Raw genomic sequence first — 14,702 nt, 5'->3', positions numbered from 1 at the left:
TTTTCCAGTAATGTTGCTTTTTTGGAGCTTTTTCCACAGACCAACTCTCCATACAGAATCGAACGCCTTACTAAAATCGATGAACGTACAATAAAGTTTTTTTCCTAATGAAAAATATATTGAGATTAAAGAATACAATACAAACATGTTATCGGTTGTAGAATGACCCTTTCTAAACCCAGCTTGTGCACTGCTTATCAGGTCAAATTCGTCAGAAATTGTATTTAAACGATTATTAATAACCGAAGTGAAAACTTTGCCAAGGCACGAGACTAAAGTGATCGCTCTATAATTATCCGGATCTTTTGGATCGCCTTTGTTTTTATATACTGGTTTTATAATACCGATCTTCCACACTTCTAGACGAATCCAGATGCAAATCTTAGAATTATTTTATTTTATTTATCCTATTTATTCTTCATTAGTATTAGCATTGTAATTACGTGTAGCATTTCGAATATAAAGTTTATCAAGAATTTTCTCATCTATGTAACAGATTTCAGTTAGATTTCAATTTCATTTCATGATTAAACATAAATGACATATTAATTCTTTAAACAAAGTTCCGACGGTAACATTTTCTAACATAGATATACAAACTGCATATCAAAGGATTATACTAAATAAAGTACGTTTTGATAATGATTTTAACATACCGAGGAAATTATCATTTTTTTTCCTCTATATTTATATCTATATTTAATATGTTCATCAAAAGGTTGTCAAACATTTAAAGTATAACTCCACCCCAAATATATATATATTCTACTTTAATTGATCTTGTATTTGAGGTTGCCACAGCGGATCCCTTAATGTGATATTTTTTACATGAAGGGTTACCACAAACCCTACAGAGGATAGCTGTATAGTTACACGTATGAATGGCGGCAAAATAAACCCCTCTTTCTCCTAATACAAATTAGTTCTTTAGTCATCAAATAATGTGTATTCTATTTATTTTCTTTCAAATTTGAAATATGATGAATTGATCGTGTTTTTTTAGTTCAGTATAATTGATATTTATAAGCTTAAACCATTTTTAAAATAAAACCTTGACCATGAGCAAAATTGTGAGGCTTTATTCTTGAAAAAAATATTTTCAAATTATTTTTCTCAAATATTTTTGTTTTTGTTTCGGATAATAGTGACCCGTTTCACATCGAAGTTTATCTTTTCAGATATAATCAGTCCTTTAATACCTCCAATTTAAAGTGTTACATACATAAGCATGTACTTTCGTAATTAAACATACTTATGGACAAACTTATATATACGTAAACCGCTTCCAGTCGCGTGTTATCAATCATGTCCATCATGTTCTGCTGTATTTTGGTTGCATGATTGAAACTTTTATGAAAATGAACAATACATGTTTGTTTCGTCAAAACTACGCGAGAAATGTGTGGTACATTTTCAGATAGTTAGACTGTCAATCATTCTGAATATTTTGAAGAATATTTATATAATTTTCTTTCACGGAACACATAGCTGATTTTAAATATTTGTGCACTTGTTGAATTGTGTTAACTAGTATCTTTTCAATGTTAAGAAAATAACTATCCACACCATGCTGCATAAGAAATGATGGCGTCGACCACAATTAGAACGATTTTTGACCTGGAATAACGAAAAGTAATAATTTATTTCGAATGCTCTACCATTCGGAGACTGTAAAAATAAAGAGGTACGGGTAATTATGCAGATATGTTTACGTCGATTTTAGGCAATATTGACAGAAAACTTTTTTTTCTAGTAATAATTTGAAAGAAGTTCCTATTTGTTGCAATGCTATCACATATTTGGTTAATCCTAAAAAAACAGCTAATCTACCAGCTAACACTTTGGAACAGCATCAAAAAAGTATGCTCTGTATCTGCGATCAAATCATTTAACTAAACATGTATGTTTATTCATGTATATTAGAACGCGTCAGAGAAGAAAACACACACACAAACGTGCACTTTACCTATTTTGATTTTTTTTCGTCATTCACACACGGAGAGTTCTTATGCGCCTAGCAGAACTTACAACCAAACGAGGTGGGATTTCAAAGCGTGTCAAAATATTGTGAGACCCACCCATAAATTATCTAATCACTTTGTATTTAACATTCTATAAGTCACAACAACGCGAAAACAAGATAATAGATACTGCTTTAAAATATCTACACTCTGTGAAGCCGCGGTTTTATAGATACATACTATTTCTTAGAATCCAAGTTGGTAGTCTTAATAATGATATACGTATTATAAGCTATGCAATTACACTGCTTACACCAGTGGTACACTAAATGTAAAAACAGTTTCAAACACTGTGATTTAATGCCAGTTTGGAAATTTCAAGAATGAGCCAGTTAAAATTTCGCTTGAATTAATTTAGGAGTTAGCTTCGCTTGAATTAATTTATGATTTAGCGATTAAGAATTGTTTATGAATATGTATTTGATCTAAAAAGAACATTGTAAATATAAGAGATAGAAAGACATGATTTTGGATATAGTGATATGTTCCCATACTGTAAATAGTGGTGTACGTGTACAGTTATTCTACTCTCGGTGCCTTAACTTTATTTGTCAATCTGATCCGTCTTTGTACATTATTCTACATATATTACGAAAAGAAAACAAATACTTTCAAATAAAGTACCCCCCAAAAAAGCCTTTCATGGGATCATTACATAATATCATCATAATTTCCACATCTGCGTTCAAAGTACATATCATTGGTAATGGGTTGTGTTTAGTGAAATGATAAAATTAATTAGGGTACTATATAAATACGGTAAATGTCTTACCTCTCTCCCCAGTACGTGTAATGCACAGCGTTGAGGGAGTCTCCCTGCTGTCGGTAGGGGCCGAACGGAAAGGGTCCCGAGGGATTCACAGAGTTATAGTCGTTTAGTTGGGAGTAGGTGGTCCCTGCACTTGGAGAAAGCTGTACGCCCGAGGGTAGCGGATTGTACCCACAGGAGCTGAGGGTCGATCCCGGAGGGGGTACTCGAGCCTGCGTACAAGAGTTAAAGTTACTGATCTGGGACATACCCATACCCTGGTGTGCTGAGGCATTGTGGGTAAGGGCCCAGGGTGAGTATTGTGAATATTGAGAGTAAGGGGGTGGGGAGAAATAGGGTTTCGTTAACTGAGCAAACTGGTTATAGGGACCGCAGTGGTTGTCAGCAAATAAGGGTTTTGGAAGAGATATGGCTGCTCTGTACGGTCGCCGCATCCTTCGGCGTCGGCGGTAATTTCCCTTTTCGAACATGTCGTTAAAAGCAGGGTCCAATGTCCAGAAGTTTCCTTTCCGTTCACCACCGCCTTCCCTTGGTACCTTGACAAAACACTCATTCAGACTGAGATTGTGTCTGATGCTGTTTTGCCACCCCTTCTTGTTTCTTTCGTAGTAAGGAAATTTACTGATAATGTACTGGTAAATTCCGCTTAGTGTCAGTCGTTTGTCACCAGATTCTTTGATTGCCATGGCAATTAAGGCAACGTATGAAAAAGGCGGCTTTTGGTCCGGATCCGAGTATTTATTACTGTCCTCTTCAAACTTCCGGCATTTTGAATCTCTTTGAATGGACATGATCGGCGTTTCCTCTTTAACTTTCGTGTCGTTTTTCATTGGTTTCGGGTCCTCGGTCTCCGGAATCTTGTCCTCGCAGTGTTGGTTATTCTGGAGCCTGGCTGCTACACCGTACGCCACTTTCGAAGAATACTTGTAATGCGGTGACGATAATCCACTCCCAACATGCTGTTTCCAAGTTTTTGTAGCATCACTGGTATTGTCAATATTATCACTGAAACCCTCTGGTCTTTTTCCTCCTCGAAACAATCGAAACTTTATGTCCATGAAATCGGCATTTTCTTCCATCTTGGAGTCGTAAAATGACAAGGCCATCGGACCAGCAGGTCTGTGTGTAAGTGTTGATACTGACTCCGACAAACGTCGTGTGATGTTCAGTAAGGTTATCGAGTGACTCTGATTACAAATCTATCCAAACAATTATTATTGTTGTATACATAAATAAATAACTTTCGACAGAAACAAACAAAAGTGTCTGCGCAACTCTTCCAATGGAGCATCGAGCACCGTCAACTATTCCGACGCTAACAAGTTATTGAAAAATAATCATAATGTTTGTATATATACCGCTTATCCCACCTCACTGATCACGTGACATGTGTAGGGGGTGCTAGCCTGTCAATTTCCACTTAATACGACAGAAATGTACTTCCCATATGATGCTCACCGCATCAAGTTTCCGCCGTCACGAGCTGGCATTTCAGCCAGCCAATCAGCGTCCCTCGACTCCATAGATTTCTGTGCAGAGCAGAGTTACGGAAACAAATGCCAGTGTTTACATAGGCATACATTACAGCTAGTCACTAACTCTAAACACATTCCACTAACGACCGTGTCCTCTTCTCATTTTAAATCTAAGTTGACATCATTTTCAAAACAGTCTATTATAACTTCTTCAGAACTCTGACCGGAATATATCTGGTCAGTGAAATAGGAAATATGGGTATATCATCTCGCCTGCTGCACCATTCGCTACTTTGCTTATACGAATGAAAATATAAATACACAATTGAAATAAAGTTATTTGTATTTGTGTTTGTATGATTATTATATCTTATACTTCATGTTTATGCCTATTGTCATTGTCAAAAGCTTATACTCAGTGGTTTATGTTACTCCGAATGCATAAAAATACAATCAGATAAATCAATAAAATATGTTTAAAGGTAAGAATTGATTTATCTGATGATATTTTCATGCATTCGGGGTAACAAGTCGCGTTATCTTTGTATGTGAATTTGTGTTAAAGTCGAATCCCTCAGATACCGTATTTTCCCATGATAAACATAAACCACTGAGTATAAGTTATTGTTTTATTGTATTGTGCCGATCCCGTCAGTAGTGTTTAATTTTTTTTACACAAAATACTAGGTTTCCTAACGGAAATATTAAATATTTAACAACTATTTGTCCCACAATAAACATGGATGTACCTATTCCTATTGTCAAACAACTATATTTACATTCGCCCTACACCCTTCCGTTGCAATGTATTGAGAAGGCAACTGCTGTTGCGGATATCAAAACATTTTCTATTGTAACGGCATCAATTTCATTGTTGTCAAGAATTAAGTTGCTGTTCAAAGATAACCAAATAAAGCGTAACTACTCTATAAAAATGTAAATATAAATAATGAACATTTTAGCAAATACTGTTATGGTCATATAACACACATTTCTATTTTTGACAAACTTTCATAAAGCCCTAACCCTTTCGGGCTGTATTAAGTATAATATCATAAGAACATTTGCTAAAACATGCATTGCTAAAACAACATCCATTGTCATTTGATCAGCTAGATTCTATTGTAGGATCAAAATACATCGTACCATAGGTTTTGATATCGTACATAACTTATCCATTATAAAATAATCGTCTTAAATTATTTGCAAATTTAGAACTTCAAATACTAAGCTTCCAGTAGAATCAGTAAGATGGGTGGGAACTCAAAGACGAGCCAGAACATGCCCTCTCTGTAAACTGGCATTGGAGATGAGTTTCATTATTTGTATACTTGTAATAACGATAACGCAGTCCAGTAAGGGAAAAACATATTCAGGCCTATTGTTATACAAGTCCAAACCAAAATAAAAGGAAAGAAATATTCACAGTTTTTAATAATAGGTTGTTAAGGAATGTAAGCTTATATGTCCAATGTTCAAAAATTAACAAACTATTATAGTGTCTCTATTCTATAAGGTTTTTTGTTTGCTAGTGATATTCTATAAACATTGAACACATACTTATGTGTATGTAACTATGGGATATGATATGATGTATAATGCTTGCCTGTCATGCACTCAAACTATGTTATATAGACATGACTTCTTGTTACACACACGTATGTGTGTCTGAGTGAAAATCTTGGAAATCTTAACAATCTTATTGTACATTGAGTATCTATGGTACATTAACACTTAAACAGAATGATTTGATATACATTAACTATCTATTTAGAGTAATTAACTACTTAACGCACGGTTATTGTTTATGCAATGTAATAATCTAATGTACAGAAATTGATTAGTGTACAGTAATCGTCTATCAGCACTTACTCATTGTGCCTTAATTCCTTTTGTGACGTTAATTATCTATTGTGCAGCAAACACCTATTGTTCATGAAATATGTATCATAGTGAACAATAAGTATATTTTGTACATTCATATGTATTTTACCGAAATAACCTATTCCGTCTTTGCGTATTGCAGAGTTATCTTCTCTTGAGAACAGGTATTGATTGTTACGTCATTGGTTTGTGTGAGAAAATTACGTCGTTTTCTCAAAAATTGATGACGTTACTCTCACAAACAAATGACATAACAATCAATGTTCTCAAGAGAAGATGACTCTGCAAAACGCAAAGACGGAATTGTACACATTACAGTTTTTTGTTGCTTAACTTAGTGTATATAAACTTTTTTACAGTTATTATTTATTATATAGTGATTATTCTTTGTACAGTGATTTATTATTTAAGGAATGATCAGCGTATGTGCTTATATGTGTTGTAACAACATTTTCGAATCCCGAGTTTTGTTTTCCACCATAATTATTACAATCATATTTTTATGTTGGTTATGTCTGTTCTACAAGGTGAAATGTAATGATAGGGTTTTTTGGTGTCTAATTCAGGGTCCATACGCCAATGATGAGCAAAGTGACCTAAATAACCTACTTAAATTAGGTCGTCATTTGCGAGAGCTAACATTTGTTACGTGATGCCTATGTGTCTTCATTGCACAAGCTGTGCGTTTTATCATATCTGACCCAGTATGCAGTTGTCCTATTTTGTCTATTTAACCTGGATATATTTGGGAGTGATTTTTTCATTTCCAGTCGCCATTTTTGGTCGACAGACGATAAACAATTAACACTGACATCATGCGTTATACCAGATGTTTATATCGACATGAAATCGGCATTTGATAAGAGACAGAGACACAGTTTAGTTCACCTTCGCGGTAAGTTTAGCGAAACATTGTGACAGTGAGTTTGACAGGTTTTAAGTAGATCTAGAGGTTAAATAGAAACGTCTTTGCTTGTCCGCTTACAAATCTTCAAATAAATAGCTTATTAGTTTAAACTTTATTTTTATTGATGTTAAATTACAATAGTACATGGTTATAAATACAGAAAAGGATCCAGAAACAAGTACATAGTACTTATGAAAATCCGTCTCCTTATAGACATAACAGCAGCTATGGATCAGTACTGACAATATTATAATTCATATAAATAAATATATATATATAAAGTATAACATGTGCAGGGAAAAGAAAGAGACAGGGTGCAAGGATTTATAGTGGGATGGGGATGATGTTTGATGGGGAAGCGATGGGCATCAAAACTGCATTGAGAGAACAAACGCTGATTGCAAGAATGAAATTAAATGCGGGCACCGTAAACGAGGTCCGCGACTCGCTTGTTAGGATTTGCGGGCAGGTTTATTGAAAAGCGTTGGTCTGTTGGAAAATATTGCACATGGTTATTAACCAATGAAAAATGTCGTTACAACGCAAACGTGGTAGTAATAACATTAATCATCTATTGTGACGTAAATTATCCGTTGTTCAGTAATTATCTACTTTGCAGTTATCCTTAATTATCGTACAGCAGTGAATAATAGGGTAGTAAGTATATCACGGTAATCATATAGTATACAGTCATTAGAACTAAGAAGTTATTGTACCTAAGTATATATTTGTATATAAACTATAAATGGTACAGCAACAATGTTTTCTAATTTTCTATGGCACATTTTCTCACCTATTTATAGTGATAATCAATTATTGTACAGTAAATATCTTTTGTCGGTAATTTCCATGGCTCAATTTTCATTTATTTATAGTGATAATCAATTATTGTACAGTATTATTTATAATTAATTTTCTACGGCAAACTACTCATCTGTTATTTTTTTTATAGATTAATTTTTATTTTTACATTTATTTCTATGGCATACCTCTTTTAATTTTTAGTAATTATCAATGATTGTACTTAAATTTTATACGGTACAGTTGTTTTCAATATTAGTTGTACCGTGACTGAGAACGGCTTATTTACTGCGTACAAACAACATTTGGATTTTCTACTACAAACAAATATGGCTGAATTATCTTCTGAAAACAAAGTTGACTTGCTTATCTTTAAAGAGATTATAAATTGCTGGATAAACTCCTGAAAAAGAAATATGTTATTATCGATCGAGAATAAGAATAGCTGGATTATCACACTGAGGTCAGGGATGTTTCGATTATTGTTAGCTCCGCTCTTTATTATGTTTTATATTAGAAACTAAGACGTTCAAAACACCGTATAGTGTGGTGATAAAAACTTACCATGGACAGTTTAGAGCAAAGCCTTCCAAAATTGTACCATAGATTGGAAAATTCTTGGATAAAGATGGCGTTAAACGTTATAGTTTTTTTTATCGTGGTTTGTCATGTTGAAGATGCAATAGCTACTGTTTCATAACCACAATATTTATATACAGCTTTCCTCCATTGACTGTGGTTGATTTGTGTATTTAACCTGCTAATATTTTGTCATGACTAATACGGGGATAGCAGTTAGTTGTTCCTATATAAAACAGGTAAAATACATATTGTTTGAACTAAATTGATCGTATTGCACTAATTGCCCATGTGGAAATATGCCATATCCATGATTACAAAGGGGAACGGTAAACACAGGTTAACTATATCTCAATCAATAAGGACACAGACTACCGATAATTACTAGAAATAGGAAGTCAAGAAATACACGTATCAAAGATGTTAGTAAGACTGCGATGCATGACAATCTCGTCCACTTGATGTCTCATCAGCAGAATTAATGGTCAATGGAATTGGAGGTCAGGTCTTAAGTGTTCCATAATATGAACAAGTGCAGAAAAGGGGAAAAGATAAAAACAATTTATAACGCTATAATTATACCTTTTTTCTACACAGTCATTAACTTTAACTAGTATTTCGTGTAAATCATGCTAGAAACCATTCAACTACAAGGCTAGGGTTAATCTGTTGGACTGATAGTCCACAGGCAGTCTATCATGCTGCAGCGTAACCTAAAATACGATATGTACACTGTCGCCTGCATCAGACAAATGACCAGTGAATCGAGTCAGTTCGGTACACATATAACAACTATTGTATAAACGCTAACAGCGTAGCCGAAATCGACATCGATTTTGTGGACATCTCGTACACATTTTACACCTTTGTGTGCATACGCTTCACTGGTCATTCGTCTGGTGAAGGTGACAGCGTACATATCGTACTAGTCATCGAAATGTCACATAGAAAATGTTGTTGGTTGTGTAAAAAGAACTTTTCATAATCCATTCTTACCAACATGAAAAAAATGTTCAGAAATATATTGTGCATACTATTTATTTGAATATTTCAAAATACTGCTAATATTATGTATTTTAACATCTCATTATATACTGTGAAAACTATATATTGGATCAGCTCAATATATTCTGTATATACTAATCATTTGAACATCCCATAATATACTGTATATAACATGTATTGGAACATCTGAACACATACAGTTTATACTGTTTTATTGGAACACGCATTATAAACAGTATACACCACTTATTGGAACACGCATTATAAACAGTATAAACCACTTATTGGAACACGCATCATAAACAGTATACACCATTTATTGGAACACGCATTATAAACAGTATACACCACTTATTGGAACACACATGATAAACAGTATACACCATTTATTGGAACACGCGTTATAAACAGTATAAACCAATTATTGGAACACGCATTATAAACAGTATACACCATTTATTGGAACACGCATTATAAACAGTATAAACCACTTATTGGAACACGCATTATAAACAGTATAAACCATTTATTGGAACACGCATCATAAACAGTATACACCATTTGTTGGAACACGCGTTATAAACAGTATAAACCACTTATTGGAACACGCATTGTAAACAGTATAAACCATTTATTTGAACACGCATTATAAACAGTATAAACCACTTATTGGAACACGCATTATAAACATTATACACCATTTATTGGAACACGCGTTATACACATTATAAACCACCTATTGGAACACGCATCATAAACAGTATACACCATTTATTGGAACATGCGTTATAAACATTATAAACCACCTATTGGAACACGCATCATAAACAGTATACACCATTTGTTGGAACACGCGTTATAAACAGTATAAACCACTATTGGAACACGCATTGTAAACAGTATAAACCATTTATTTGAACACGCATTATAAACAGTATAAACTACTTATTGGAACACGCATTATAAACAGTATATACCATTTATTGAAACACGCATTATAAACAGTATAAACCACTCATTGGAACACGCATTATAAACAGTATACACCAGTTATTGGAACACGCGTTATAAACAGTATAAACCGCTTATTGGAACACGCATTGTAAACAGTATAAACCATTTATTTGAACACGCATTATAAACAGTATAAACCACTCATTGGAACACGCATTATAAACAGTATACACAATTTATTGGAACACGCGTTATAAACAGTATGCACCATTTATTGGAACACGCGTCATAAACAGTATACACCATTTATTGGAACATGCGTTATAAACATTATAAACCACCTATTGGAACACGCATCATAAACAGTATACACCATTTGTTGGAACACGCGTTATAAACAGTATAAACCACCTATTGGAACACGCATTATAAACAGTATAAACCATTTATTGGAACACGCGTTATAAACATGATAAACCAACTATTGGAACACGCATCATAAACAGTATACACCATTTATTGGAACATGCGTTATAAACATTATAAACCACCTATTGGAACACGCATCATAAACAGTATACACCATTTATTGGAACACGCGTCATAAACAGTATACACCATTTATTGGAACACGCATTATAAACAGGATACACCACTTATTGGAACAAGCATTATAAACAGTATACACCACTTATTGGCACACGCATTATAAACAGTATACACCACTTATTGGCACACGCATCATAAACAGTATAAACCACTTATGTATACACCATTTATTGGAACACGCGTTATAAACAGTATGCACCATTTATTGGAACACGCGTCATAAACAGTATACACCATTTATTGGAACATGCGTTATAAACATTATAAACCACCTATTGGAACACGCATCATAAACAGTATACACCATTTGTTGGAACACGCGTTATAAACAGTATAAACCGCTTATTGGAACACGCATTGTAAACAGTATAAACCATTTATTTGAACACGCATTATAAACAGTATAAACTACTTATTGGAACACGCATTATAAACAGTATACACCACTTATTGGAACACGCATTATAAACATTATACACCATTTATTGGAACACGCGTTATACACATTATAAACCACCTATTGGAACACGCATCATAAACAGTATACACCATTTGTTGGAACACGCGTTATAAACAGTATAAACCACCTATTGGAACACGCATCATAAACAGTATACACCATTTATTGGAACACGCGTTATACACATTATAAACCACCTATTGGAACACGCATCATAAACAGTATACACCATTTATTGGAACATGCGTTATAAACATTATAAACCACCTATTGGAACACGCATCATAAACAGTATACACCATTTATTGGAACACGCATTATAAACAGTATACACCATTTATTGGAACACGCGTTATAAACAGTATACACCATTTATTGGAACACGCGTCATAAACAGTATACACCATTTATTGGAACACGCGTTATAAACATTATAAACCACCTATTGGAACACGCATCATAAACAGTATACACCATTTATTGAAACACGCATTATAAACAGTATAAACCACTTATTGGAACACGCATTATAAACAGTATAAACCATTTATTGGAACACGCATTATAAACAGTATAAACCACTTATTGGAACACGCATTATAAACAGTATACACCATTTATTGGAACACGCATTACAAACAGTATATAGTATTTATTGTTGCATCCAGATATACACGATATAAACTATTATTTAAGACGTCACAATATATACCTAATATACTATTCTGGACCAAATATCAAACCTCTCAATATATACAGAATACACTATTTATTGGAATATCCTAATCAAAACTGTATAAATGATTCATTGGAACATCTTAGTATACAATATATATACTATCTATTATAGCATCTCAATATATACAATGTATATACTATTTATTATAACATCTCAATATATACAATGTACATACTATTTATCATAACATCTCAATATATACAATGTATATACTATTTATTATAACATCTCAATTTATACAATGTATATACTATTTATTATAGCATCTCAATATATACAATGTATATACTATTTATTATAACATCTCAATATATTATGTATATACAATTTATCAGTATACAATTATAATCTTCCTCAAGACATAATCATTATATATTCATAAGTACATTTGTAAATCATTATTATCACGTCTTCTTCAGTTGATACACAATGCTGATTTTTTTGATTTTTTTTTAATGAAAGTGATATTTATCGATGTATTTTGTTTACTTATAAATTGTCTACATATAACCAAGTTTTAAGCTTCTTTAATTTGCACCCTCTCCTGTATTTACCCGGTAAAATCTAAAGGCAAAACCAAAAATGAAATAAGAAAAATTAAAACTAGTCAGTGCTCAAATTACAAAATGTTCCAAAATACGACTTCGTTATTTCACTATAAAAATAAACGTTATTTATAAGTCTTTGTAGTTGTACATGTTTATATAAGCTTATGATTTTTTCAGATTTTTTTTTTTTTTGCTTTTGGTAGAATAAATGTGTCTAACTCACTAAAAGAGGATATCCCTTTAGCTACAAAACGTACAAACGTTTTTTGGGTTGAATATTAAGCATTTTATCAGCTCCGATCAAAAGTTAACTCTCTGCTACGAATTCTCCAATGTCGAAATGACTGTACCAGCTTGTCAAATTTATCTGTGTTGAATGCTTTTTATATACAAACTTGATCATGATATGTTTCACAATTTCTAAAAAACGATTTCGATGCTTCCTTATTGTCAAAAGTACACAATGTTAATTATTGCTAGTGTATGCATTGTTAATAGAATACTCACTGCTAATAACGTGTAGATGGATGTTGTTTCTAAATAATCTATAATAAAATTGTAATGGCTAATTATCTGTAGTAGAGTTTTAATGCCTAATTACATACATGTAGAGAAATAGTAATTGCTTAATAACTGAAATAAAATAAGAAATTTTCATTTTTACTGATTACCTGCAGAATATTTATTTGTGATAATCTGTAGAATATTTATTTGTGATTATCTGTAGAATATCTATTTGTGATTAACTACAGATTGATTATTGCTGATTATCTGTAGAATACTTATTTCTGATTATCTACAGAATTATTATTGTTGATTATCTAAAGAGTCTACATTATTACTGATTATATGTAGCATATTCATTGCTGATTATCTGTAGACTTTTTATTCCTGATTATTCATAGAATATTTATTGGTAATTTTCGTTAGAACATTTATTGCTGATTAACCGTAAAGAAATATTCACTGTTATTTTTTTACAGAGAAAAAATATTCATTGCCAGTTTTACGTATTTAAATTACTAAAGTATATTTGTTTAATTGATCTGTAGAAGAATACTCACTGCTAATCATATGTAGTAGATAACATGTCTAGGCCATTGTCTGTATTAGAATACTTGCATGCAAAATCTGTAATAAGCAAAGTAGCGATCATTGTTCAAAACTAGGAATTTTGAATATGTCATATTGTACTTTTAGGACATATTTGACTCAGCAGGATGGTATGTCCATCTAAAAGGACAGCATTTGTATGACCGGATCACACATACAGCTGCGCATCATGCAATACATGTGTATAAGGGATAAACCATGTGCATCACTACATAGGGAACTCTACACCTGTCTGAGAGTGCAGCTATGATGTAAATGTGGTACATTATGTAATGGTGTGCAGTGACAGGTTCTTCTTTGTTGCTATGTCACATATGATAGTTACATGTATCATGTCAGGTTTTACATGCTATTACAATGCACGGGTCAAGCGTACAATCATACCTACTACATAGGTCAGAGGTCTAACAGCATCTGCATGTACTTTAACTGCCACGAACAACTACAATAGCAGAGTTTGTATTCTACTCAAATTTATACAATTAGGGTAACCCCTATATTTATATGCTGTGTTTAACTTTGTTGTATTTATATATTTCAACTTTTGCTATACCCCAAATGTTAGATTGTATCAGGTTTTAGTACATACTTTCTAAAAAATATGGGTTTTTTTGTAAATGCGATACGACACAATTGTTTTAACCCATATCAGCCCTCCCCGTATCACACCCTTAAACCCGTATCAGCCCGCAAAACACGTAGCACACTCCTTTTGGAACAGTTCAAATTTTTCGGAACCCTTACGAAATTTTTCGTTTTCTGGCTGATATTGGAGTCTCGCGTTGATACTGGTTGTGATATGGAAAAAGGCATGTATTATTCTCTATATAACGTATTA

General features: G+C 33.0%; 1 protein-coding gene across 1 annotated transcript in view; it reads right to left on the bottom strand.

Annotated features, from left to right (window-relative positions):
- Positions 1-4,099, bottom strand: part of LOC110450286 (forkhead box protein D1-like) — a 17,442-nt gene extending 13,343 nt beyond the window's left edge. The window contains exon 1 of the mRNA XM_021497746.1: positions 2,794-4,099. Coding sequence (XP_021353421.1) covers positions 2,794-3,896 — 1,103 coding nt within the window. The 5' untranslated portion in view covers positions 3,897-4,099. The remainder of the gene's footprint in view (positions 1-2,793) is intronic.
- Between the last annotated feature and the right edge of the window lie 10,603 nt (positions 4,100-14,702).

This window comes from Mizuhopecten yessoensis, unplaced genomic scaffold (assembly GCF_002113885.1).
Source record: "Mizuhopecten yessoensis strain PY_sf001 unplaced genomic scaffold, ASM211388v2 scaffold523, whole genome shotgun sequence".
NCBI classification, from domain to species: Eukaryota; Metazoa; Mollusca; class Bivalvia; order Pectinida; family Pectinidae; genus Mizuhopecten; species Mizuhopecten yessoensis.
Note: the sequence above shows the minus strand (reverse complement) of the source record. Positions and strands in the feature narration are given on the sequence as shown.